The sequence below is a fragment of the Falco rusticolus genome, chromosome 1, assembly GCF_015220075.1.
Source record: "Falco rusticolus isolate bFalRus1 chromosome 1, bFalRus1.pri, whole genome shotgun sequence".
NCBI classification, from domain to species: domain Eukaryota; kingdom Metazoa; phylum Chordata; class Aves; order Falconiformes; family Falconidae; genus Falco; species Falco rusticolus.
Genome location: NC_051187.1, coordinates 126,167,655 through 126,192,697, shown reverse-complemented (window position 1 = coordinate 126,192,697; position 25,043 = coordinate 126,167,655). Strand labels below are relative to the sequence as shown.

At 41.8% G+C, this 25,043-nt stretch overlaps 2 protein-coding genes and 1 long non-coding RNA gene across 4 annotated transcripts; 1 reads left to right on the top strand and 2 right to left on the bottom strand.

The window, feature by feature from the left end:
* Positions 1 to 6,236: 6,236 nt before the first annotated feature.
* Positions 6,237 to 16,642, bottom strand: QDPR (quinoid dihydropteridine reductase). Its single transcript, XM_037399603.1, has 7 exons — positions 16,507 to 16,642; positions 16,287 to 16,379; positions 14,814 to 14,910; positions 13,010 to 13,150; positions 10,497 to 10,605; positions 9,009 to 9,092; positions 6,237 to 7,073 (listed from the first exon to the last, which is right to left on the bottom strand). Exons 1-7 carry the CDS (start codon positions 16,591 to 16,593, stop codon positions 6,965 to 6,967), a joined length of 720 nt encoding a protein of 239 aa, XP_037255500.1. The 5' UTR covers positions 16,594 to 16,642; the 3' UTR covers positions 6,237 to 6,964.
* A 598-nt stretch (positions 16,643 to 17,240) lies between these two features.
* Positions 17,241 to 23,554, top strand: CLRN2 (clarin 2). 2 transcript variants are annotated; one of them, XM_037399617.1, is made up of 3 exons: positions 17,241 to 18,041; positions 21,889 to 22,068; positions 22,500 to 23,554. In XM_037399617.1, the coding sequence occupies exons 1-3, from the start codon at positions 17,789 to 17,791 to the stop codon at positions 22,763 to 22,765; spliced, it is 699 nt and encodes a 232-aa protein (XP_037255514.1). In that variant the 5' UTR covers positions 17,241 to 17,788; the 3' UTR covers positions 22,766 to 23,554. The 2 variants fall into 2 exon arrangements, 1 of the variants encoding a protein (XP_037255514.1); XR_005106113.1 differs by lacking the exon at positions 22,500 to 23,554 and adding an exon at positions 20,541 to 20,603 and having other exon boundaries at positions 17,933 to 18,041; positions 21,889 to 22,000.
* On the bottom strand, positions 18,461 to 24,979 carry LOC119153325. The gene is made up of 3 exons (XR_005106114.1): positions 24,890 to 24,979; positions 19,168 to 19,356; positions 18,461 to 18,965 (listed from the first exon to the last, which is right to left on the bottom strand). It is a non-coding gene; the product is annotated as an uncharacterized LOC119153325 (long non-coding RNA).
* Positions 24,980 to 25,043: the final 64 nt, after the last annotated feature.

The following is a 25,043-nucleotide window of genomic DNA, read 5'->3' as shown; positions in this document are numbered from 1 at the left end:
TTATTTAAAAAAGATGCCAGTAGCAGCTTGGGGACACTCCCAGGGGAGTTGTTGCATACCCAAAGGGGGTATGTGCTTTTATGGAGGGGGCTGCTGCCTGTGGGGTGCCCCTGAGGGGACCAGGGACACCCCACGGTGGGGCAGTGGCTGTGGTCCCCTCAGGGCTGTCCCACAGCAGGGCAGGGGCACCAAGGCACAAAGCAGTAGGAAAACCAGCAGGCAAAGTGGAGCAGAAGACCATTAGGCACACAGCGCCTCAACCTCCTACACTGCCTGGCACCTCTCTGGGCAAATTTGGGCTGAGACTGTAATCCACAGGGAAAATAAGCAAAATTGAGCAGGGGAGGGGGGAGTATACATGTTTCTACACGTCTCCGTAGCCTCACATTGTTAATAGCATGGTTCCCCTACGTGCTAGCTATACAGATGGTGTAAAGGTTTGCAGGGTAACACTTTGGTTGAAGATAGGCCTAAATTTGCAAACAGGAAGTTTTGGGGGAAGGGGGATGTGGTTGTAAGGAGAAACAAAATTTGTTATTCACAAAGATTGGTTGTGTTAAAGCTATTTATCAGGTCATGTGGATAAAGCAGGTCACTAACAGTTGGATTATGGACTGGTTCATTTGATTAGTGCAAGATGATACACGAGGCACATACTTCAGACATGCACAGCTGCGCCCTGCTGGCCGAGACACCATGCACTGGTTTTGATAACTAGCAGCTGGCATTTTAAAAGTCTGGTCAGTCTTCACCTGGAGGATGGAGAAAAATATGCGAGTCTGGGCATATGAGAAGGACCTTAGTAATTCAGAAAAAGTACCTTCTTGGGGGTCAAAGAGATTCTTTTCTTCCAGGTGATGTTTGTGTATGGGCTTAAATAAAAAAGCTAACTGTCACACCAACTCATGTGGATCCAGAATCTAACATGGGGGCCCATTATGTCCTCAGCCCTGTCTCACTAAGATATAAGGAAACGCTGGCAGAAAGAGTAATTGTTTGTTCAAACTTAAAAACAGCATTGTATTTTTAAATTCCAGCTGTGATAGTCTCAAAAAACCTAATGCCTGTTGTGCTGGATAGAAAATACCACTACGTACCACCAGATATACACATAAGTGATGTCCAGATTACTTGGCTGAGGTAACCTTTGGCACAGTATTTTTTTTGCAAATCACTGAATATGACTGGTAGCAAAGTGATACCAGTTTGGTTTGTAGTCACAATTTTACATTAATTTCAATGAGACCAATGATGAAAGAGGTATTCTGGGCTTCTATTATTGCACTCACAGATAGATAATTGTATTTCATTCACGTGTTCTGATTTTCATCAGTAGATCTCAAAGCACTTTAAAATAGTCTCATACATATTTGGAATATGAGGCATAAATGCAGAAATGTATTCAGTCTTCCAGCAGACCAGTAGCCAAAGCAGGAACAGAAACCAGGGGCTCTAATCTTAAGGTTTTTCTATACTTTCCATTTGTAAGACTGTCCTAATATGTACTCAATAACAGTATTTAAGAGGAAGTTCATGCAAGGAAAATACTGTGATTAGTGGTGTAGTTCATATCTACAGGAGGCACTGGATAATGAACATTAAACTACAGAAATGACAATCATATGGCTTGCTACTTTTTGTCCCCTTCTAAATAACACAATTTTTTAATTCCTTCATTTCACAGCCAAAGGAGTTTAAACTTTCACATTCCAAACTCCATAGCAATTAATTTTTATGTCTCCAAATCCCATCTCTTTCTTAATACCAGTCTGGTCTTAACAGATGCCGGTTCTTTTGGTCGGGTTAGGAAATTCTTATAATCTTTATGTACAACACAGAAGTTAAATAACCTGTTTCTCTTCCTATTGTGTCCAAGCCCTTAAAAGCAGTGTCACAGAATATTGATTGACAATCCACTGGCTGATAACACGTAATGCTACACACTGCTGTGGGACTACCTTCACTTCTTTTTTTTGCTGGTTTTGTGTGTGTGTACTGTTGTTTCTTGGGTTTGTTGTTGCTTTTTTGTGTTGTTTGAAACAGATGGAACAGTTTCTGGAAGTGGTATACGTAACAGGCTGCGTGTGCTTGGTGTAAGAAAGGCCAGAATGGTTGGATTGCGGGCAAGAAGACAAGAAGGGAGAATGAGCCTCTCAGCAGAGGCTGGGGCACAACTGAAATCCTTTCTGCCAAAAAGAACAGTTCGGTATTCCTAGCGGTAGAGAAATCGCCCCGATGCGTTGGAAGTCTCTGCCCTCTGCTGGCAGCCTCAACTCCGATGTGGGAGTCTGCGATGATATCCCCGGAGAGTCCTCGCAGACAGTGTTGAGACTGGCAGGATTTTTAAAGCAAATCCTTTAGAGCATGGTGTTTCAGGAAGTGCAAGAACGAGAGTGTCAGAGGGGGATATAAATCTCAAGTGACATTTTCTATTGACTTCTGTAATGCTTTTCAGATGTCTGCCTACTTCTCACCTTGTTCAACACTACAAGGGTTAGTCTGAAGCATCTCCCCATCTGTTTTCCTCCAGTGAGCCAATACAATGACGAAGAAACACGATTATAAACATTATTTTTTGTTGTGGTGGTGGTTTTCATTCCACTATAAAAAAGACTGTGCTTGTTAAACATAATGAGTTATTTCAACAAAACGTTTCAAAGTGCAATTTTGGGTTAATGTAGAACTGCAACTGCTGAATGTGCAGAACATGATTTTAAACCTTCATTTTGTGGCAATTGTTATTAGCCAACTGGTAGAAAACTAATTTTCCCATAAAAATATAACTTTGAAAAACTAATTAAATCTGTTGGTAAAATATGTGATTTTTCACTTCACAGTGAAGTCTGAAAACATTTCAGACTCAGTCCTGCAATAAAACACAGGTCCTGCAAAGCAACAGGACTGTCCATGGGTCAGGATTTGCAGGATGGCGACCTCAGTCCAAAGAGCAGCTCAGGTTCTCACCCACTCATACCTGAAATGGCAAAACCAGCTTCTTGCCCAGTACTCAGAGGTCTTTGGATTTGTAGTGATAATACTGATACTCTACTGCACAAGTCTCTTTTATACTTACTTGTGCTTGATTAAAATCTACTTTTTCTAAATCTGTGGGAGAAAAATATATTCATACAGAACAGACTGCCATGGCATTCTGGCAAAGCCATGTATTGCCTCTGCACATTTGTATCTGATGCCACATGAAAGAGCTGCCCCAGTTTGGGGTATTTGTATCTACAGGTGCATGGATGTACCATGCAATTGCATCACCTTTTCAAAGGCACATTGGCTCAGGTCTGGAAACATCCCTTTTCTAAGAACAAGGCGTAGACTACTACACCTGTAAAAACCAGAATGCTAAGCACAAATGGGTTAGAGAGTAAGAGCAGGACTGATCTGCGTTCCACGATTTATTTTTCCCCAGACCTCACCAATCCCTTTCTTTAGCACACAGTAGTATGCATCTTTGAAAGAAGGTCGTATAGAAAAGTGCCTTACCAAATTGCCTCTGTGCATGTCAGTTTTTCAGTATGGCATCAGTTGTACAGTCCTAAATAAAAATCCTGATAAATTCAGCTGCTTAAAATATACTAAATTAATAAATATTGCACTCCAATTAGTAGAGGATAAACTTCTTACTGCTGCAGAATTATATTGTTGTTGATGGCGTCATATAAATAATAAAATATGCTAAACAATTCAGGGGCTCTCAGCAACGCTAGAGTGGAAATTCTTCAGGTATTGTATTTCTGTAAGAAGCATTGAGGTGCCCCTGCCCATGGCAGGGGGGCTGCACTTCATGATCTTCCAAGGTGCCTTCCAACCCAAACCAGCCTGTGAGTCTCTGAAAATCTTCACAACGGACCTGCAGTCTCCGATTGTGTCTGTGTGTTTACAATGGATGAACGCCCGGCAGTTCCCACAGAGTGCACCTCTCCTCATTGCAGCACCAACAGATCTCTGAGCCTGCTAAAGGAGCCAGGCAGCCCAGACTGCAGTGTCAGGATGGCTTTTTTACCTAGACAATTACTCAAGTGGAATGAAGTTTGTAGAGATGCAGAATGAAACCAATCACATAAAGCCTCTTTTCCATCAAACTCCCCAGATTAAATCTCTCACCTCTAGCAGCAAGCTTGACACATACTCATCAACACCTTTGTTCTCACTCTGAAGCTTCAGCAGTGCCATTTTTGTATCTCTCTGCTCATACCTGCAATTGACAAAATTTAGTAATCCAGTCAGGTCTTCCATTCACAATTATGTTTTAACACTATTCAGTGTTTCACAGTAAGCATGTTTCACCACTCTTACATTGCTACAGTCAACATATTACTGTTTCCAACAGCTATATTCCCACTTCTTATCTAGGGGACACCGGTAGAAGTTGAACAAGGACACCAGGACAGGCACCTTTCATGGAATGGAGAAATTGCTCATACATTGTACCACTCTTCCCCGTTCAAGCAAGACTGGAAGAAGTAAAGCTCAGTTGAGGACATGTCCATTTGACATGGGTTTCTTCCATCTCATAAGTTTATACAGCTACTCTGTCTTACAATAAACATTTCGTTTAATCAGCTGGGTGAGAGCAGCAGCCAGCGTATGCACAGCAGACCCCTGTGAGGCCTTGAACTGGCACTGGAGCTAGAACTGCACACATACAGCACCACAGAGTGACTGCTGACACTGCTTCATGTTCAATACTGTCCCCACACAGCTGTTCTGCTTCTAGACCTGCACCAGTACATTCATGCAATATGGCATGGAGGAGACAACTAACCAGGTCAGGTCTCCACAAGCTTAGCAACCCTCTCCTTAGCATACTGTAGACGTCCCCTGTTTCCGAGGCTCTCTCTCCGATTGGCACATACCTGAAGCATCTAGGTCAGAATTACAGATTTGCCTCAGGTTTTCCTACCGGGACCATCAGGTGTTTCCAGACAGGACAGAATCAATCTAGCTTCTGAAGTGTGTGGATCACACCTCGTTGTCTTTTTCTGGCCTTTCTGGCCTTTTGTTCTCTATCAAAAAGACCTGGTTTCCCTCTTTCCTCCCATATAAGCTCAGGGTTGGTAAGTTACAACCTTCAACTTAATTCCACGTGACCAGTGACCAGCCATTTGCCTTTTTCACTAGGTTATTAATAATAACATTAAGGTATGTGCACATTTCTACAAAAAAATGCCTGAAAAGCCCCTGCAGCCCTTGGCAAATAAAAAAAATTCTCTGCCCATCTTAGTCCTATCTGCTGTGTTACCATCTTCCGCCACAGCAAGTTCTGCAAAAATATCCCTGCTAGGTCCTCGGCCCTGTGCTCCCACAGAGCTGTGTAACTGTACACCTGGGATGCCAGCTGCACTCCCTTCACCAGTCGTTTGATGTGCTCTTCAGGGACTTCTGAGACAATTCAGTAAATGTTTGCACGACAACACAGCAACCTGAAAGCAACTTGGAAGTTCAGCTAGCTTGGCAGAGGGAAGTCTTCAAATCATGCAAGCTTGTAGTACAACAGTTCTCCCCTTCTCCAGAATTATCAACACCGTGTTTCATTCTTCATCAGTGCCTTGCAGTTTTTGTCTACACTCTCAGCCTGTAGAAATTGCTGGTCGAAGAAGATGGCTGAAAAGTCAAGAGCAGCTTCATAAATTGACAGTTCTTGACTGGTTTGACAGGACATAGACCTCCCTCTACACCTTTGTATTCAGCAACTGAAAAGAAGCAAAGGGACAGTCACATCAAAGAAGGCAATCATGCAGCTGTACAACCATGGTGAAATTGACACGGGCCATATGAACCTTTCCTAGTGGGAAGAAGGGAAAAGTTTCCTGACCCATGATAGTAAATCCTTCCCCAACAAAACCCTGAAGTTAATAGTAGTAGTGCATGGAGAGAACATACGTTACTTTGCATATTCAATTGTTTTCAAGATGTTAAAAAAACCTGACAGAATTGATTCCATGTAAGTCTATGCTCAGAGTAGACGATGCTTTCACTCTGTAACCAAACTGTATTTTCAATGTAACATAGCTGGATTAAAGAAAACATTTTCTCCAGCGGAAGACCTGCCTGCCTGTATGCACAGCTAGTAGCCGTTTTGCTACCACAGAAATGTATTTTATGCAGCATTATCAGAAGGAAGTAAGAAAATTAAGTCCTTTGCCATAACTGAACTGCAAGTTCAATTAAACAGATTAAAATGTTATCCAGATATTTGGGTTACAACGATGGAGACAGCTCAGTACGTAAAACAATATATGTTTATTTAGCACAAAAATTCCGTATTCCAACAGAAGTGTATGTACGCTAGTACTTCTTTACATCACTTTGCTTTTTGAAAAGGTAAAGAACTGTCAAGACCAACGCAAAGACATCCTAGCCATCTGACAGAACAAATCTTTTATCTTACAACTGTAGGCCTGATAGCAGCTTATAAACTGTAAGGCAGATTAGGAACTCCTTCTCACATGAGTAATCTCTATACAGTTCCATTAACTCAAGTGGAACTTGACAAGAAAAATGTTACAAGACTAGGACGTTATATATGGCTGCAGTGTTTCCTATAATTACAGCCAACATAATATGCAGAGGCAGGGTTATGTTCTCAGACAGAAAAAGGCAGACCACTGAAAGATTCACAGTAAGTTGCCAGAAACACTTATGAGAAAAAAATCCAACCCTTATGTTATTACATAACATAATTAAGCACAATTCCCATTTCAGACAAAACAGGTAAGTCAACATAAAATGCTCAGAAGTGGCAACTTTCATTTAGAGACAAATACGCGATACTTGTTGGTAAATAAATGCTGATAGCTCAAAACAGACAGCACAGAAATATTACTTGAAATTTGGTTCCATTAGTGACATAACTACAATTACTGGATACAGAAGACCATCCAAATTATACTGGCACAGATTTTCCATAGCTTCTCCTTTGCTAAAGCTCCACCAGCTCAAGTGACTGACATCAAAGATGTGCTGCTGCAACGAGTTCAGTCTTCCCTCCTGTAGTTATCACCTGGATAAGACTCCCCGAGTTTGGTCGATTCTTCCCTGTTATCCAGTTGTAAAAGGTTCTGTTTTAAAATAAATGGATAAAACAGAGTGAGGAGAAGGGGAAAAGTAAATACTACTGTCGGGTATATTGACAGGAAGCATAAAAGACTATTACTTCTCCTTTTCCTACAGCCCCCTCTAGTGATTTCTATGTATGTTGTAAACTAGTGATGCGATTACTGGATTCAGACCCTCAGAGCTGGACAGAGGCTCAGAGAAATCTGTAGGGCTTTACAGTGCGCACACACAGGATTTTCAGAACATCTCAAAGGAAAAGGCCAGGAGCTTAAAATGTCGAAGTGGCAAGCCAAAGTGGCAAGCGTCCCCCCCCACCCCCCAAGTTAAAAAAAAAAAATATTTGAAAAGGGGAAGGAGAAGCTACTTAAGTTGCCTTTAAAGTACATACCAGAAACACAGATTTATGGCTAAACAGAGTTGCTAAACCCATTATATCGAGCTGTGAAAGCTGCCCAGCAGAAGCACAAAGCCTTAAGACATCCAAAATAGTGCCAATTAAGATGGGCTTTTTCTGGGTAGCACACCAGAACACTCTTTACCAAAACGTAATACAAACTTCTTACTCAAAATATACTACAGGAAGTGCAGTGTATTTCTCAGGTCCATTAACCTTTCCAGTATTGCAGATGTATCAGTACATTCCAACATGGCAGCTGCTGACACAGCTGTTTCCAGGGCACAAAATTCAAGTGGCATACAGAAAAAGATTTCCTGCATCCTTCCCAAGATGCAGATGTTACCAACACTTAACATCAGATGTTTTTCTTCCACAGCCAGTGAGATTTTCAGTTTTCAAGGCTGGATTTGAAGTTGGGAATTAGAACCCAAGAAACAAAACAAACTAATTAACCTAATTCTTCCATAAGGAAAAAATACTTAAAATTTAAATTTTAAAAAATGAATTTGTAAAACCATGGTATCTGGCTAAGCAGACTCTGGAGCAGAATAAATTGAAGATCTTTTTTTGAATGTTTTTAGGCCAACTAAATTCAATTTATGGGGCCCTTTTAAAGAGCCACATCAAACAGCTGCACAGGCTTCTTGCAACATAAACCATTCCCCACTCTGACACTCAACTTAAAAATCCTAAAAAAAAAAAATCCAATGTCAGAACTAAAGTCTTCTCTGAACAATTAGCAATAGGTAATATAATTTCAGTGTCAGTTCTAAAAGACTTTAAAAATGCATAAGAGTAAAGCCCTTGACAATATATGAACATAGATTCATCTCTGGTTTTCCTCAAAGAGGCAAGACAGTTGTGTCCTTGTATTATTCCTTTTGACAGCTCAGCCACAGGAGAATCTTTGCCCCATCACATCACAGAAAGCAGTACTTATGCTGTAACTTCTCTAACGGAGAGGAATGAGAAACAGCAAGCCTTAAAATCTCAGCCTACTGTTACATAAGCTACAGTTGAAATTTCAGCATTTTGCAACATCATTTAGGACAAGCCTTTGTAGATGATTGAAAACAAAAAAAAAAATCTTGACTAAGTTTCTCTAAACAGCAGGAATTTTGACAGCTGAGAGAAGTGAACTAACACACCATAAAGCAGGCAGTAAAGAGTTTTTAAAAGAAAAAAAATCCCAAAGTTTACATGCGTATTTGCAGTTTACCTTTAAGCCATTCTGTCTCCTGCAACTGCTGTCTACAATTTAGTTTGTCTACAGGCTTTATGAGATTCTCTGGCTTCCAAGTGCTTACAGCTATCTCCCTTGTCAGAATAACTGGTGTAGAGATGCTGAAGCTGATTGAGTTGGGCTAATTTTCTCCAGTTAGGAAGCCTGTGCAATACACCCAACATGATTTAGAAACATACACAATGAGGAGATGACAGGGAAAAAACCCACCCAAATCTAAGACAGCTATTTAGAAAGAATGTGCAGTAAGATGCAGCAGCAAGAGTGACAGTGAAGAATTGCTCAACAGATACTCACTCAGCAATGAATTCTAAGGATGTCCAGGAGCTGAAATCTGCACCAGGCATTGATTTCCTGTTTGCTGGTGTATCTAAGGTAACCCTGTGATTAAAAAAAGATAAGCCTTTTATTTGTACATCATGTTTCTGATAAGCACCACCTGCTTCTATTCACTGCTGTAAAATATGCTTGACTTGTATACCACATGGCACAGATTTCCTTTGCATCCTCCACGTGCTATACAGCCATCAGTTTCAATAAGTATCAAAAACGCTCCAACCTACAGCCCCTCACCTTCCTGGCTCACTGATGACATCCAGCCCATTAGGGCAATCACTTAGCCCACAGGTCCCTTCCAGTCTCTCATATAAACAGGGAATGGCAGTAATATGATTGTTTGCCCGTACTGCACAGCACACATGCACAGCATCCATGCTTTCAAAGTCTCACACCAGCTGCAATTGCAGACATTAAAGTGCACAAGCACAGGAAGTTCTGACTTTGATGATACATATTTACACTACATACAACGATGTTAAGGGGAGAACTTTCCACAACTCCCTTACTGAGATGCTGATGGCAATCCAAGGTACAATTACTCTCTCAAAAATTCACTCAAGAGCAGTTTTGCATGAGAGCTAGGCAAGCGCAGAATGCCCAAAAGTCCAGTGATCTTTGTGTCTGCCTGTTTGCAAAGCCCTGTAGAAGGCGGTGCCAAATTATCCAAACCCTTTTAAGGCTGTTGCTCTCTGACCTGAAAAGATGTGCATAAGAGCATGTATATAAGGAAGACAAAGGAGGGAGAATTCAGGTAGAGTTCTAAATCCCTATACAGAATTCTTCAGTCTTAATTTTTGGGTCCAGAACTAGATACAGACCTGGCAGGAAAAATACTTTTAATTTTTGCAGCAGAACTGGTAAATTTAGACATAGCAAAGACCTACTAGGCTGTCCACTTTTTACTAGCTTTCCTCATCATAAAGCAAGCTGTGACAAGTAAATACACACGAAACCTTTCACATATGCTCAAACTGACCTAATTTTACTGATCAAGCATAGATATGCACCACCTCATTAAGTATCATTAAGTCAAAACTCATCAAGTAATCTTTTGCTTTACTATGACCACACAGCTAAATATAAATCCATGCTGAACAGCTCATTTCATTTTCACAGCTTTGTCTATACAGAAAAAAACCCTACAACAATGCACACATTAATGCATGGCTACAGTTGCATTGGTTGAAAGTGAATCAAATTCTAATCCTAACAGCCACTACTGTTTTGCAAAGGAAAGGAAGAGATCTTCAGCATTTTCAGAGTGACTTCCATATAATTTTGTTCATACGTTCAAGATGCCTCCTTTCTCTATGAAACCGTAAGTAGGTCTGAGAAGCAATGTTTGTGTACTGTGAGCAGGACACCGTAAGCATATCCACGTGACTCGAGGTTACAGCAGTAATTAAAACAAACAACACAGGCAGAGGCAACTATGCAAACACTTACGGTAAAATGGCAACAGCAGCAGACCCAGATGGCAAGCCACTATTGGCACCAGCTAAACTCTGACAAAGCTGATGCACTGCTCCTTTGGCCATGCCGTAGCCAATCATCCCTAACAATTAAAAACAGGCAAATTAGAGCACAACTGAAACAGTTCTCGGTATCATCAATAGTACAACAAACTCTGATTGTTTGATGGAATATTAAGACCACATACTACAGCCAGAACAGAATCAGACATTTAAAACACATCAAAATACACATATTAAAAAGAAAAGAAGAAAGAAAAAAAAAATAAAAAGCCAGGAACTATCACAGAACTCACATTTACTCAGCACTACAGAAATAAGCAGCTTACCGAGTAAAGTATGTTTAGTTAACGTATCCAAATATACCCTGGAGGATGCGACCTATGGGACTAACCTTACTGATCTAATACAGTAAGTATGAAGATGCTCACAGACTTTAATAAAGTAATCATCCATTAATTTTAATTGTATGACTAAGGTATTTGCAAGTTTGCACCCAAGCGGATTCAGCTCAGTTTTCTTGAGAACTGCAATTCACTTGGTCAGCACCTCAAGTCGGACAGGCACTTTGGAGAAAACCACAAAAACATCCTCATAATAGGAAGTTACTGAACAACCTGCAGGTAAAGCAAACTTCTTCCTGAACCCTGGTGCATTCTAGGCAGACAGCATTTAGCACTGTAAGAGCAACAGGAACGAGAGCAGAAGGCACACTGGTCAGGTACAAGATCTAGACATCAGTGCTACAGGTCGGAGATGTCTCATGGTACCCATGTGCCAAGCAGTCCAGATACAATTACATTTTCTTATGTCCTTAATGTGTATTTTGTCTACTACAACAGGATGCCTTTCTAGCCATCTGTATAACTACACAACCCCTTTCCAATGTTCCTGAGAAAGTATTTTGTATTAAAGTTACAAAGGTAATTTTGCACTGTAGAAGTGTTTCCATTATATTGAATTAGACACGTTGTATAACATTGATTTTTATTAGGAGGAATCATGGGTAGCAGTAGCTAATTGTAATTACTATTACAATAAAAATACTTGCATCTCTATCATATTTGCCTCATGTCATCCAAACTAAACATTCCAAGTCTTCTTAAATGTTTTCATGCTTCTATATTTCTTAGCCATCACTATCAGACTGCTTCTGTAACTGTTCATATAACTCAGGATTTTTCAGTTTGCACTATGCGAGTCAACATTTTCACATGGGAAATTGAAAAAAGAAAAAAAAACCATCACTAACAGCAAACAAGAAAAAGATTGTTCCCTCCATAACAGCTAGTAGTAACAAGCCTAACAAGTCGTATTTGTGCAAGTTGAGTAACAATCCTTTCACAATTCTTCCTGATGTTAATATGTTGCATGTGTTTGCCCAAAGCAATGCTGTGGTTTGTTTAGAAAAATCCAGACTAGTTGAAACCAACCAGTTCAAAACATGAAAGCAAATCACCGATTCCTGTGTTGTGGTCCCTACCTCCCAAAACCACCTAGACAAAAAACCATGAAAGCTTGACAGAGTTCACATTTTTTCATTTGTGTATGGTCAGTCAGTAGTACACAGTAAATTATTCCTCTGCTTATTCTCATAAAAGAAGCCTTTTATCTTTGGACTATGCCAGATGCAGCTGTAAACACAGAAAATAAATCATTAACTAGAAAATAGAGCATTTTTTTCCTGAACAGCTTTAGAGACAGCTTTCAGGAATATTCATAAATGTTGTATGTTTTAGAAGTTTTAGTACCTATGTTTCATCAAAATATTGCTGAAGTCACTAATAAAAGATTGAGAAATAAGAGTATTTGCCTCAAAAGCTTTCCTCTCCATGCCTGTGGGCTTGTGTGTCAGTGCATTTTTATTTTATTTTAAATTGCTCCACATTTCTTCCTCCATGCAGACCGACATGGCAAGGAGCAAGATGAAAGAACTCAATTCATATTAAACTCAAATCAAGAAAATACAAAAATCAAGTCCATATTAAATAGCTAGTGGAGGACAAAGCCAAAGGTCAACAAGCTTATCTATGTCTGCAGCAAATGTAGACTGGAACAGGACAAGCACAGTTAACAGAATCAGCCGAGTCATCACTAAGGGAAAAATCGAACAATTAAGGACTTTCAGAACACAAATATGGAGATTTAACTTTAAGCACCATACTTCCAGCTCACTGTGTGCTTCTATTCTTCATTATTTTCTCAACTTTTTTTATACTGTATCATGTATTAGCCAAGTACATTTCAGCAATGCATGTCAAATTACATACCAATTCTACCTGTTTGCACTCCAGCTTCAAGAGATTAAGTATTCCTACATGTAAAATTACACTCTACTTCAGTGTTTCAGGAGCAATTTTCCATTTGTACTAGATGTCAAGAAATTGGGGAATGAAACTGTTGCTTCACAAACAAGAACGCTCAGACAAACAGAAAGCTGTAACTGCTGATGTCCCAGCACTTACCATGCTGCATTTTGCATTTTACCTGGGGTTCCAGATAAAGCAGCCTGAGCTCCTGTCAAAGTCAACAGGCCGCCTTCTTTCAGGTGTTTTGTGGCTAGGTGGCTGGAAATAGTTGACGTCCAAACACTCTGCTTCCACATCAGATCACAGTTATTGTATAAAGCTGAATACAAAGAGAATTACTGAAGTTAACTCAAAGATACAAGACTTATAACCAATTTCCTTACTGTCAGAGTGCAACAGCACAATGGAACAGGACTATGAAAACACGCTTGCTATGATTTTCTACTTCCACACTGGGTGAAATACCAATTTGTATCTTCTCTATCTCCCTTCCCTTTGGGCTCCAAGTCCCAGCTCTACAGCACATATTCTAGGCAATTATCTGCTTTCTCGCTACCAGAAATAAAAAAAGCCAATCAAAACAAACCAACAAACACACACACGATTGAACCATTAATGGAGAACTAATGGAACTAAGTTCTTAAAACTCCTGTAGGGGCTGCTTCGACCTGTCAAGGATCTCAAAATTTTCACATGAGCCCCATCTCACTTCGTAGCATGATCTGTCCCTTTCCATACTTCCTCAATGGCTGCAAGAGAGCTGCATTACATTAGTACGCAGATAGAAGAAGAAAATTCAAGAGATAAAGGAGTTCAACAAAAAAATATTTCTTATCATCAGATTACTTCATAAACCAAGAAACAATCTGTATATCTGACAGTAGTAGGCTGGTATGAAACATCGAAGATGTATGCATCTGCACTGTACCACATGTGCATTCCAGTGCCCCTACATACTGGAGTGCAACCTCTGGTAAGGCAGCCTACCAGGGAAGGTACAAAAATAACTTCAAATGAAAGGAAAATATGAACTCTCATTATTGTTTTTCATTGCCAATACCTGCGCAGGAAAATAAAAACAGTAACTAGCCATGTCAAATATTTTAGTATTCACGAAGAACCACTTCCATAACACAATATAGAATAAGCACAGATAACTCTGTGACATAGGCCAACCACCTATGCCAAGATATCCTGCCAGCCTACCAGTAACATTACTTTAAAATCATGATTATAGTAAATCAGCTTATTTAAAATAAGGCGTACACTAATAACAATCTAATATAATGCAATTGTGGTGTAAGTCTGTATGCTTTTCCATATGGTCTCTCTTTAAAAAGAGATCTTTGTCTGTAACATCCAAACTGGAAGCTAGGAACAAAAAAAGACGCATTTCACCAGATTTACTCCAGTCAGAACACAAAGTTATTTTTTCCTCTTATCTCTGCACTAGTGGATAAATAAGATTTCATTCTGAATATCACATATTTAAAAGCTTTTTTTAAACTGAAGGCTTTTTTCTGTAGCTTGTTCTCAGGTCATTAGATAGCTCCTTCCAATACCGTATTGCACAGTAACATCGCAGAGAACTGCGGGAGGCAACTGAGGTTTTATGCATAAAACAATGCATTAGGAAACAACATTGTGTTTCTACCCAGCCACGGTCTTATGTTACTTGCCTGAGACCATCAGCCTTGGCAAAAGTTAGTTCATAGATGCTTAACACCTTCATAAAGCCCATCAAGATTTTTCTGATGAAAACTCATACATCACAAAGTATTAAGTGCTCTGCAAATTTAACAACAAACACTCAAGAGAAGCCCTGAGAAGTACTGTGACAGCTACTTTGTACTGTTATGTTCATGTCCTCTTCTGGACTCAGGAAGAAAGAAGATCTCAGATTTATTTATCACTATGATTTTTAAGGATTCCTCTCAGATTCCATTCATGTGTTAACCAGCATACATGTACCAAAGGCTTACACTTAGCTTTGGCGCTGCCTCCAGCCCATCCTCCAGCTACACACAAGATCGCATCCACCTTTTCTTCACCAAGAAGTTTTCCAACCTCTGTTGTCACCTTCAATATATAGAAAAAACCATATCAAAAACACTGGACTGATAATGGAAAAAAGTAAATATCAAGACTGCCTTAAAGTTACTTTTATGGAGCCACATAACACAACACATGGCAGTTTAAAGAGCTGCAGAAAACTAACATTTATGATCTTTGAACAGAAAACAAAATAATTGTGTTGAAAGATAACTGTAAATGAAAGTCAGATCAATGGAAGTCAGACTATACAGTGTGTGATGTCACTGGAAATAATGGATTTGAGCAGGACTGAAAAGTCTGACCCTTACCTATATCATTAACAAAAGTTTTTATTTGTAACTTAGTTTTTAACAGGTTCTTCTCCAGGTATGTTGCTATTTAATATGGGAAATGAAACTCCAGGTTTGACAAGGGCCACTGGTGTCACTTCTAATGATAGTGCAAGAAATGTACGATTGAAGATTAGCCTTCTTACAGCTTATATCTAGGCTACAACCACTAGTTCCAGTCTGGCCCGGCCCCTAAATCTGAGTTTCTATACTTTTGGACATCCAGTGTCTTCTTCTCTTTCAAATATAAGACTTCACTGGTGGTAATCGATTTGTTAGCTCTGAATTTTCTCCACCAAAGTGAAAAGCAAACAATCGATCTCTCAAAAGACAAAAAATCCACTGGCTTTCAAACAGGCTCAGCATTGAAAAATTGTAGAGGTTCCATATTACCCTTTAAAAATCTTAAAAGTTGTGTAGATATAAAGAAAACACTGGCTAGTGACTGAACTTACCAGTGAGAGACGCAGGTTAAAAAGTTAGAATTTAAAAAATAAATCCTATCTCTTGAGAATGATGCAGAGTTTTTAGGCTAGCCTGAATTCTCCCATATCTACCTTCGTGAAAACCAGCACATTCTCTAGGGATCCCATGGAAGCTTTCGGTCTGCTTCGAGTATGCCATCCAGCCACACACACCACACTTAAAGAGTCATGACATTAGAAAAAAAAAAAAAGCGTTGCAGTTTAAGATGTCCTTATACAACTTCGTTATACTCATCTGATCCGGTGTGCAAATTTTCAAGTCACCGGGAGAAAAAAAAAAAATAAATAAATGCAAAACCGCCTTATGTGCGGGACCTGCAAAACCCCAGATCGAGCCCTTTCTGCATATCCATGTCCGCGCGCCATTAAAAGAAATTACAAAAGAAAATTAAAGAGAAGCGACGATCAGAAGCTAGGCTTTCCGGGTTGGTGGCACTGCGGCGGCCTCGCCACCCTCACAGCGGCGGCTTCTTCCCCGCCGCCGGGCCCATCCCCCCCGCCTCCCGCACCGCGGCGGCGGGCACCGGGCGGGCGCCGCCAGCACCTCGCCCGCCTCCGGCCTCCCGGGCAGCGGCCGCCGACCCACCTGCTCGGCCTGCTCGGGGAAGGAGTCGGTCGGCTCCACCACCACGTTGGCGCTGGCGTCCTCGTTCTCCGCCAGGTCGATGCTGGCCACCCACTGCCGCAGCGAGAGGAACGGCGCGTTACCGGCCCGCTCTCCGAAACGCCTCACGCTGCCCAGCCGCTCGGGCGCCCTCCCGGGGACCGCGGCTCCCCGCCCCGCCGCCTCCCGGCCCGGCGCTTACCCAGTTCCTGGACTTGAAGTACCGCACGCACTGCGAGCCCAGCGCCCCTCTGCCCCCGTACACCAGCACCCTGCCAGCCGCCGCCATGCTCGCCGCCCGCCGCTCCGGCTGCAGCCCCAGCGCGGCCCGGCCGGCCCCGCCTGCGCATGCGGGCTGCCCCGCGAGGGGCGGGCGGGGGGCGGCAGCGGCGCTGGGGGGCAGGCCCGAGTGCTGCCTTGGCTGGGGCCGTGCCGAAGCCGGCAGGAGGGGGAGCGGGGGGCGTCCCTGCCTCGGCCGAGCCCCAGCCCGCCGCCCCCGGGGGCTCGCGTGGTGCCGCCGCGAGGCTTTTCCCTCAGGACCCCCCCGGCCCGCGGCGGCCGGGCCTCGCTCGGGGCGACACCGACAGCGGTGTCCACCGGCTCGGCCTGCCTCCCCAGCTGGGGCAGTGGGCGGGCTAGTGTTACCTACCCCCCAGGGATACTGCCAGCGTTAATTAATTAGCGCTTATAAAGGTCTCTGTAGGCCCTGAGTAGCGGTAACCGTAGAAGGGGCGGTAACTACAGCCGGTGCTCTGGAGTGCTCCCGGATCGCACCTGTAGCTTGAGTGACGCCGCTTGCCCCAGCCCCGAGCGCCGGGCCGCGCCGCTGGCCCTGCGCCCCCGCGTTACCTCCGCGGATTCGTGCGTTAAGCCGCGGCGTGCCGGGCGCCGTCCCTGCGCCCCAGGGAACAGGCGCCGAGCCGCAGAGCGCGGTGCCGGTGGCCCTGGAGCGGTGACACTGGGAACCCGGGGCGGCGGGGACACAGGCGCCGAGGGACGGGCCTCTCCGCACGGCCCAGACGACGCCGCCGGCCTGGCGCCCGACTACGTGCTTTTAATGCTGTGTCCCTTGCACACATGCTATTTACCCGCGGTTCTAATGATCTAAAAAGCTAGGTTCTGCTCCTGATTTCCTTCCCGTGAGGTTACAGGAAAGAACATGATGTCATTTGAGCGAGACAAATAAACCTGCAATGAAACACTAGCCAGGCAATATAGGATTACTTTCTGCAGAAACAGGCATCACCATGCTACAGTGTAATGAAGCTGTTACTTGCAACCATTTCAGGATGTTGTCGCAGCAGAATATATTTTTGAGTTGATTTTTAACCTTACATATTAATTTTTGGAGCTTCAAAATACAATGAGATGTGTTTTGAAATGACTGCTATTCATTTGCGGATTTCGGAGCATGAGGAAAAAAATGCGCAACGTGCCTGACTGCTGCAAAGAGGCCTTGGAGATGATTCCCTGAAACCACTAGGATGCCTGGCTGTTTTAAAAAGACTTTATTTGCTTTGGCTTCTCTAGTAAGTTTCGTGTCTTTCATCTTGATTGTTGTTGCAATGGGGACCCCGAAGTGGATGACTGGCAAGATCCTTTGCAAAACAGGAGCTGACTTGGTCAATGCCACAGATCCAGAGCTGGTCAAGTTCATTGGAGAAATTTACTACGGACTCTTTCAGGGTGGTAAAATACGCCAGTGTGGGTTGGGCGGACGGCGTTCCAAGTTCACAAGTAAGTACAATTTTGGTTGAATTGTTAGTTCAATGCCTAGTTCAACTTTAAAAATGCTATTCTTTTTGTTTACAGAATTTACAGAATGCAAATTAATTTTATTACATTTATATTTGTGGCTGACTTGTGGTCTTTATGGTTTGAGATCTGAGTGTGAATGTAAAATCTCTATCTTTTCAGGCTAACTTTTCTTCCACTTATGGTCTGTAATCCTGGAATCCAGATGGGAAAAAAAATCCCCACGGCTAGATTGAGGATTTCCTTTTAGTCTTATGAAGGGGGTAAAAGTCATTTGGAAATGACCCTGTAAATCATACTTGCCTTTTGACTGACTCTTTCCTATGCAAAGTGTTGTTCTGTGGTCTCTCTGTGTCTCTGTCCTTGCTTTCTCTGTTGAATTCCTCCCCACCCACCCACCCTTTTTTTTTTTTTTTTTTTTTTTGCTTTAAGAAGTAGAGATTTATTTAGCTGGCCATATTTCTTTATTTCCCTAGCTGTCCCAATGCAGATGTCTGCCACTGCAGATACTCCTAACTTTGTTAACATGTTGAAGAAATGTTCGCCTTCTTTTCTGGTAACTTTGGAGAGAAAAATATTGCTGAACTCTTAAAAAATGTAGAAACTCTTAAAAATGCATTTCATTTAATGTCAAAGATTTTCTTGAAGTCTTAAAATCACTCAGATGGTCTGTACTTCAGATGATTTCCAGTTTTCACACATTCTGTGCTGTAGTGAAAATGATATTTTGCATTGAAGATTTTCAGTTCAGTGTGCAGATCCATTACAACTTAAATTAGTATGAGCGGAAGCTCCCACAGTCTCCCCTTCTCCCTAGCCCTGCTGTCCTGCCCCATCCTTTGCAATGGCTCTGGTAGTTGCTGTGGTGAGGTAGTTCAGGAAGTTTAAGCTGGCCAAAAAATTAACCTGCCAAAAAAAAAATAATCAGTTTCCCATAAAATCACGGCTGACCACACAATTGCACAAGCACCACTATAAAAACTCGAAGGCAAGCAGGACTGTGGGACTTCAGAGGGAACAGAGAAGAAAACCTGAGCAACCTCAACTTAGATCAGCCTGACCAGCTGTTAAGCTGTGGTGAATCTGGACCAGTCACTTTTACACTAACCAAGTCTTGTGCAAGCTCCGACTGCAGCTGCAACTTCATGACATGGACATAGCAGTCATGCTCAAATAAAGGCTTTGGCTAGTCGGTTTGACTGGCTGGCAGACAGGCCATCAGGTCAAAGCTCTTCCAGCTCTGCTTTGCTCCTCTTCAGGGTGTTCAGAAACACAGTCCCAGTTCTTTCACCCTATCCTGTCAGAGAGAATGAGGAAAAAAGCAGCCAGTAAACCTTTTGATTAATTACTGTGCAACCTGAGAGGAAGGCCTTATGTTCCACCATCACCGTGGACTGCGTTGATATGTATTTGGAGGACATGATCCTATACTCCTTAGACCAAAAAAAAGCTCTCAGTGAAGCTAGTAAGAATTCTCCCTGTTAGAACTGTAAAATTGTGTCATTAAGTGCAGTGGGCACAATTGTGCATATAGGTAAACAAGTGTCCCAGAGATTTTCTTTTTTAAACATTTTAATAGCTCTGTTGGGTTTGATACTTTCACAATATTGATTTAAAAATGGTATCACAACAGTATACAAAGCTGTTAAGTACTTCTGCACAATGGTCAGCGGACTTCGGGGGTTCTGGGTCTGACTTTTTTTTGTTTTGAATGTGTCCACTTAATCACCAAGCATTCTGAGCTTACCGGGGAACAAGACATGGGAGACTTTTCTCGGGGAATGTGTTAGTGTAAATGGACTGCCCAGGCAGCAAAGAGCATGACGGAGCACCAGCACCTCGTACGCTGCAGTACTGCAGTAGCTCTGGCACTTTGGAACTCCGAGTTGCAGTACTATATGGTTATTGGTACACTGCTTTTCACTGTGTTAACATTCACTAGAGTAGGCTTACAGCTGGCACGCTCTCTTTTAACTGGGGCAGTGACAGCATGATTCAATTGACATAATAGGGGTCCAGTGCTATTTTACACTCCCCAAGGTGTATCATCTGGCCTCCAGCTGCTGCTTCTGGAGGTGTCCCATACATAGTGTGACATGTGCATTAGACCCACATGGTTGTTACGGCAGCCCTAGGGCATCTAAATTGGCAGAAGATGTTTATGTTTTGCCAACTGAATCGAGCCAAGAATAAGCTGTGGGGAAGCCAGGAGTTACGCAAGCTCAGCTGGAATGTGTCATGGGCCGCCATGCAGACTCACTGGTCAGGTCTTTGGGACTTGGCCGAGAGCCCCAGAAAAGAGGCAAGAGAATCCTTATAACCACTCTAAAAACTCTACTGGTTTGTAAGAAGGCTAAGTTCTGTGTGCCTTGTTACACTGCCAGTTGTCTTCCAGTAAAAAAGCAAGCCAGTTTCTGGCTTCCCATTTCTCATACATACTTTTGATTCTGATTTACTCCCCTCCTTTCTTCTTGTCGTCAGTCTCTTTTGTAGGTCCCATGTATACCAAGCCCAGCTACAACTGCAGAATGAGCTACTGAAAAGGTAGAACTGTCAAATCATGAATTTTTGTATGGAATTTGTACAGTATGATGTTTTCTGCATAATCTACTAGAATTCTGTCATGTCATGATGACCAAATGGTACACCTGACATCTACCAATTATTGCTGCCAACTTTTTAAGTGGCTTTTTTTGATTTTCTTCTCAGTTACGCTGCATAGGAAGCAATCTGTTTGTTTATAATATAATGTACCTTCTTTTTAGAAACTTTTTAGTAATTAGGCACTTAGCGCTTCAAAACATGCACAAAATATGCTACACTACCCAAAGGGCTCTTTTTGATCAGCTTGTATTTTAGGGTTCTTCTCTATCACCTTCTCTTTTTCCTGTCAGTCAGCATGTCACCTCTTAATTACCCACTCACATTTCTTCTGATGCTGTTACTAAAAGGCTGCTGCATAAACTAAATAATCAGGTGCTCCACACTTCCTTGCTGCTGGCCAATCTGTCCCTCCAACAAAGTAACTCCCTCAGTGAAGACAAAACTGAGGACGTTGCCATTCTTTAGAGGCAGGTGAGCAACAGGTTGCTGGAAGACCTCGTGCCTAGAGCAACACGTGAGCATTTCACCCAAGGCCCACCCAGCTGCAACACTTCACAACCTTTCTGCAGATGTAACTAAAATACTGCCAGATACCCAGAAGAGCAGAAAGGGGCCATAAACACTAGATGAGAAACCAAGGAGAGAATCTGAAAGTGGAAACCTGTGGGATTAGGAAGTATGAAAGCAGAGTAGATCTCACTGTAGCCAGCATTAAAGAGAGGGAGAGAAAGAAAGAAGAGTAACATGAGAAAATACAGAAAGGAGTGATACTACTTGTAGGCAGCCAAGGGCTGGACAAGGACACTGGGACTATCAGACTTCAAAGGTATAAGATTAAACGCATAGGACAGGAATGGGAAGCTTAAAAAAAGTTTTGTATGGACAGCAGAGGTGAAAAAGAAACAGGAAAGAATGCAGCAGACAATACAGCTGCAGAGATAAAGACATTACACAACTAGATAAATAAATCAGGAATTAAGGCTGAATCCTTATTCACAGACCCTACGTAAAGGATTATTCACATAGTGTAATATCCCTGGTTTCTCTGATATAGTGGCAAATAAAGCATCATGAACTAAGATGTGTGTAACTACCTGAATTAATTGCCTCTGTTAAAAATAGTCTTTTTTAAGTATAATTAAAGTTTGTAGCACCAGCAGAGTGTGATGTTTACTGTTGTCAAGAAAAAATATACACTGAACAGATGATTTTTTTTCCTTGACAGTTTTCCCACACATGGTGAAAAAGCTGAATACAGGCCTGCACGTGATGATTATAATGTTCCTCTGTGTGGCCATTTTCTTTTCTCTGGTCAGTTTTGGATTCTGCATTCTTAACGCAATAAAAGTTCCTTACCGGGCTATTAAAGGTCCAGCAGGAGTAGGCCTTTGGAACTTCCTTGCAGGTAAAATAATTTACCAGTATTTTACACCAGTCACATTCATACAAAATGTTAAAAGTTCCTTCTCTTGCCTTCCTAAGTATTTACTTGACTTCAATACTTGTCAATAAAATGAAGTTAGCGGTGAATTCTCATCTATCAGAACTGTCAGGTGGCATCTTGGCGTACTGTGTCTAGTCAACTTCTTACAGGAGCTACGAATGCCAGTCTTTAGGCACTGTTATCACTGATAAAAGGGCTTTATTACAAACGCTGGTATGACGTTTGGCCCTACAGTAAAGGGTAAGCATTTTGAAGGCGCTTAAGCCATGCCCAAGTCTATCCCTGCTCTGTATAGCGCTCACGGCTGTATGCAGTAAAGCCTTCTGAAGCACAACCAAAATGTCTGTCTTGTTTTGACAACAATGGTGAATACTTCTTTCATTTTGTTGCAGGTGGATTTATAGTACTTGCAGTCACCAGCTTTATGGCTGCTGTGAAACTTCATCAGCTCACAGAAAGAATTGCCAATTTTCGGGAAAATGCCTTTCAATTTGTTATCTTAGAAGAAGAGTTTGAAGACTGTTTTTGGGTTTGTGTGGCAAGTGCCACAGCACATGCAGTGAATTTGCTGCTAGTAGCCATTAGTGGGATTAATTTCCCTAAAATTAAGACTAAAACAGAAGAAGCAAATGTTACAGCAGAAGATATCATGTACTAATAAATCTACACAAAACTACTCTGATCAAGTCAGGATAGAAACAGCTTCTTGACTTTTCAGCTTTTGATTTGGATGGATGATTTTGGGTTAAAAATGAGCGAAGATGTCAGTCTACAATATCAGCCATTAACATGTGTGGGAAAGTGGGACAAATGCTACAAGTATCATTATTCTGAAAACTAACCTACACCTGCAGTGAATATATGCTGTTCGCAGTTTTTAGAAATTTCGCATTTTGAGATCTTTTGGGAAAAATAGGATTTCATTGAAAGCAAGTGTTTTCTTTGTTGAGAAAGAAAATGTGTGTATCACAACTCATGGATACTATAAGGTTATTTCAAAACAGAAAGACTGGACATTTGCCAACTACCTTAACAGAATTATCTGGAAAATAAGATATGTTTGATGATATTAACGCTGCATTGAAAAAGAAAACTTCATAATCTGTGAGGCTAAAGTTAAGGGGAAGCACAGGCTAAGTATGTGTGAAATGTTTTCAAAACAGAAAGTATCAAACCCCACTAAGTCAAGGCATGAGAAGAGTCAAGTTTACAGGATGCTAGTAGACTATGAAAAAAATATTATTAGCTGCAAGATGAAGGTTTCATTGCAGCTTCTGGAAGTAAAGGTAAACAGAATTCTAAATAATAGTGCTTTTAGATAACCTGGAAAGTAAGAATCTGACATACTGTCTTCAGAACCTTGTCTTATGTCTATCTGAAATCAAGTAAAAGTGATGTGTGATGAAACAGTGTTAAAATGAATAAAAATGGTTAAACAGATGGAAAAGTTGCTTTGTTAGGAAGTACCATAATTTTGACAGGCATTCAACCAGTTTTTGGGGTCATGAGTAGTATTTCAGAGAAAAGAATATGCTGTTAAGCATGTCACTTTTAGAATTTGACATAATTTAGAATATAGTGAACATACACTAACTTTTTAGCAATAGAACCTACATGTAACTGAAGAATGACTTTGAATGAATGAAAAAGTGATCATCTAAATTAAAGAAATTGTTTTGGAGTCAGTTACTTTTCATCAGACCGCTAGTAACTGTATTCTTGTGAAAAGCTCTTTGAAAAAAATAGCAACTTTTTTTAGAAAAGGAATTCAAAGTGTTTTAAGAACACGTCAGGATATACAAACATGCTTTATTTTTTTATTTGGAAAGCCCTCCTCACAAAAGTACTATCGTAAGGGTCAAGTATTTTCAAAGTGCCTAAACCTGTATTTTATGTACCCAAATTACTAGTTTTGTCACTGAAGTGTGCAGAACCCTCAGTAGAAACAGTTGCTAGAATAAGTTGTCCTTAGTAAGACTTGTTACTTCTTTCTGTAGCAGTTAACAGAAGGAGTCTTCAGGTGGGAACTGCAATATACTGTTATGAGACCAGGCCCGGCTGCCCTCCTCCATCATGTTCTGCTGCTGTGACAGGGCCAGTTCTGTTACAGATGCATGGACAAGCAAACTGTTACACATAGTGTCGCGTCAAATTCCCACATACTGAAGTAAATTACTTATAATGTGTTTCAAATATTTTCTAGGGGTGGGAAGGGGAAAAAAACCCCAAAACTAAACCCAATCCGGATCACTTGACATTAAAATCCAGGGCATGTTCAGTGCCACTGAAACTCTGGATAGAGTAAGTGTTAGCAAACTCCAAACAGTTGTGTTCCATACAGTGCTTTTGCTAGAAAAGCATAAATCTTCTTCTGATATACATGCATACACATACACCGATGACCCAGTGTTCTGGAGTCACTTTTCCCTGATAAAATACCACCCCAGTGATTCTCACTGGCCTTTTGTTTTCACTGACCACTTTTTTTTCTTTGTAATTTTACTCTGGGTTTGTTACTGCTTTCTCTTAGAACCTAATCAGCTCTTCCCAGACAGGCGTGGTGGTATTATACAAGTAAACCACCATCCCACGTGGAAAACAACGTCAATTTGTTGTCTTTGCATTTGCAATAAAGCTTTGATTATTTTTCCATATACCATTTACATTCTAATCTCCAATATGCCAGTTCAATATAGCGTACGGGTACCAGGAATGTTTCTGTAAAGCCTGCGGTGAACCCCCCGGGGAAGCAGCTTCATCCGCAGCACACGCGAAGACTCACCCAGGGCACACAAGGGGGCGAAAACCCACGGGGAAACCGAGTCCCCCCACGCCGCGTCCACCCCGAAAGAGCAACGCAGCCCGGCCGGCTGCTCCCTGTTCCCGCCCCCCGCCCCGCCCCCCCGCCCCGCCCCCCCGCCCCGCCCCCCGCCCCC

Coding starts and splice junctions, on each gene's coding strand:
- QDPR (XM_037399603.1), bottom strand. CDS start 16,593: ATGGCGGCGGCTGGCAGGGTGCTGGTGTACGGGGGCAGAGGGGCGCTG. Junction 13,151..14,813: donor AGGCAGCGCCAAAGCTAAGT/GTAAGCCTTTGG, acceptor CTTTGTATTCAG/CTTTATACAATAACTGTGAT. Junction 7,074..9,008: donor TCCTTAGAATTCATTGCTGA/GTGAGTATCTGT, acceptor ATTTTAAAACAG/AACCTTTTACAACTGGATAA.
- CLRN2 (XM_037399617.1), top strand. CDS start 17,789: ATGCCTGGCTGTTTTAAAAAGACTTTATTTGCTTTGGCTTCTCTAGTA. Junction 18,042..21,888: donor ACGGCGTTCCAAGTTCACAA/GTAAGTACAATT, acceptor TTTCCTTGACAG/TTTTCCCACACATGGTGAAA. Junction 22,069..22,499: donor CCTTTGGAACTTCCTTGCAG/GTAAAATAATTT, acceptor ATTTTGTTGCAG/GTGGATTTATAGTACTTGCA.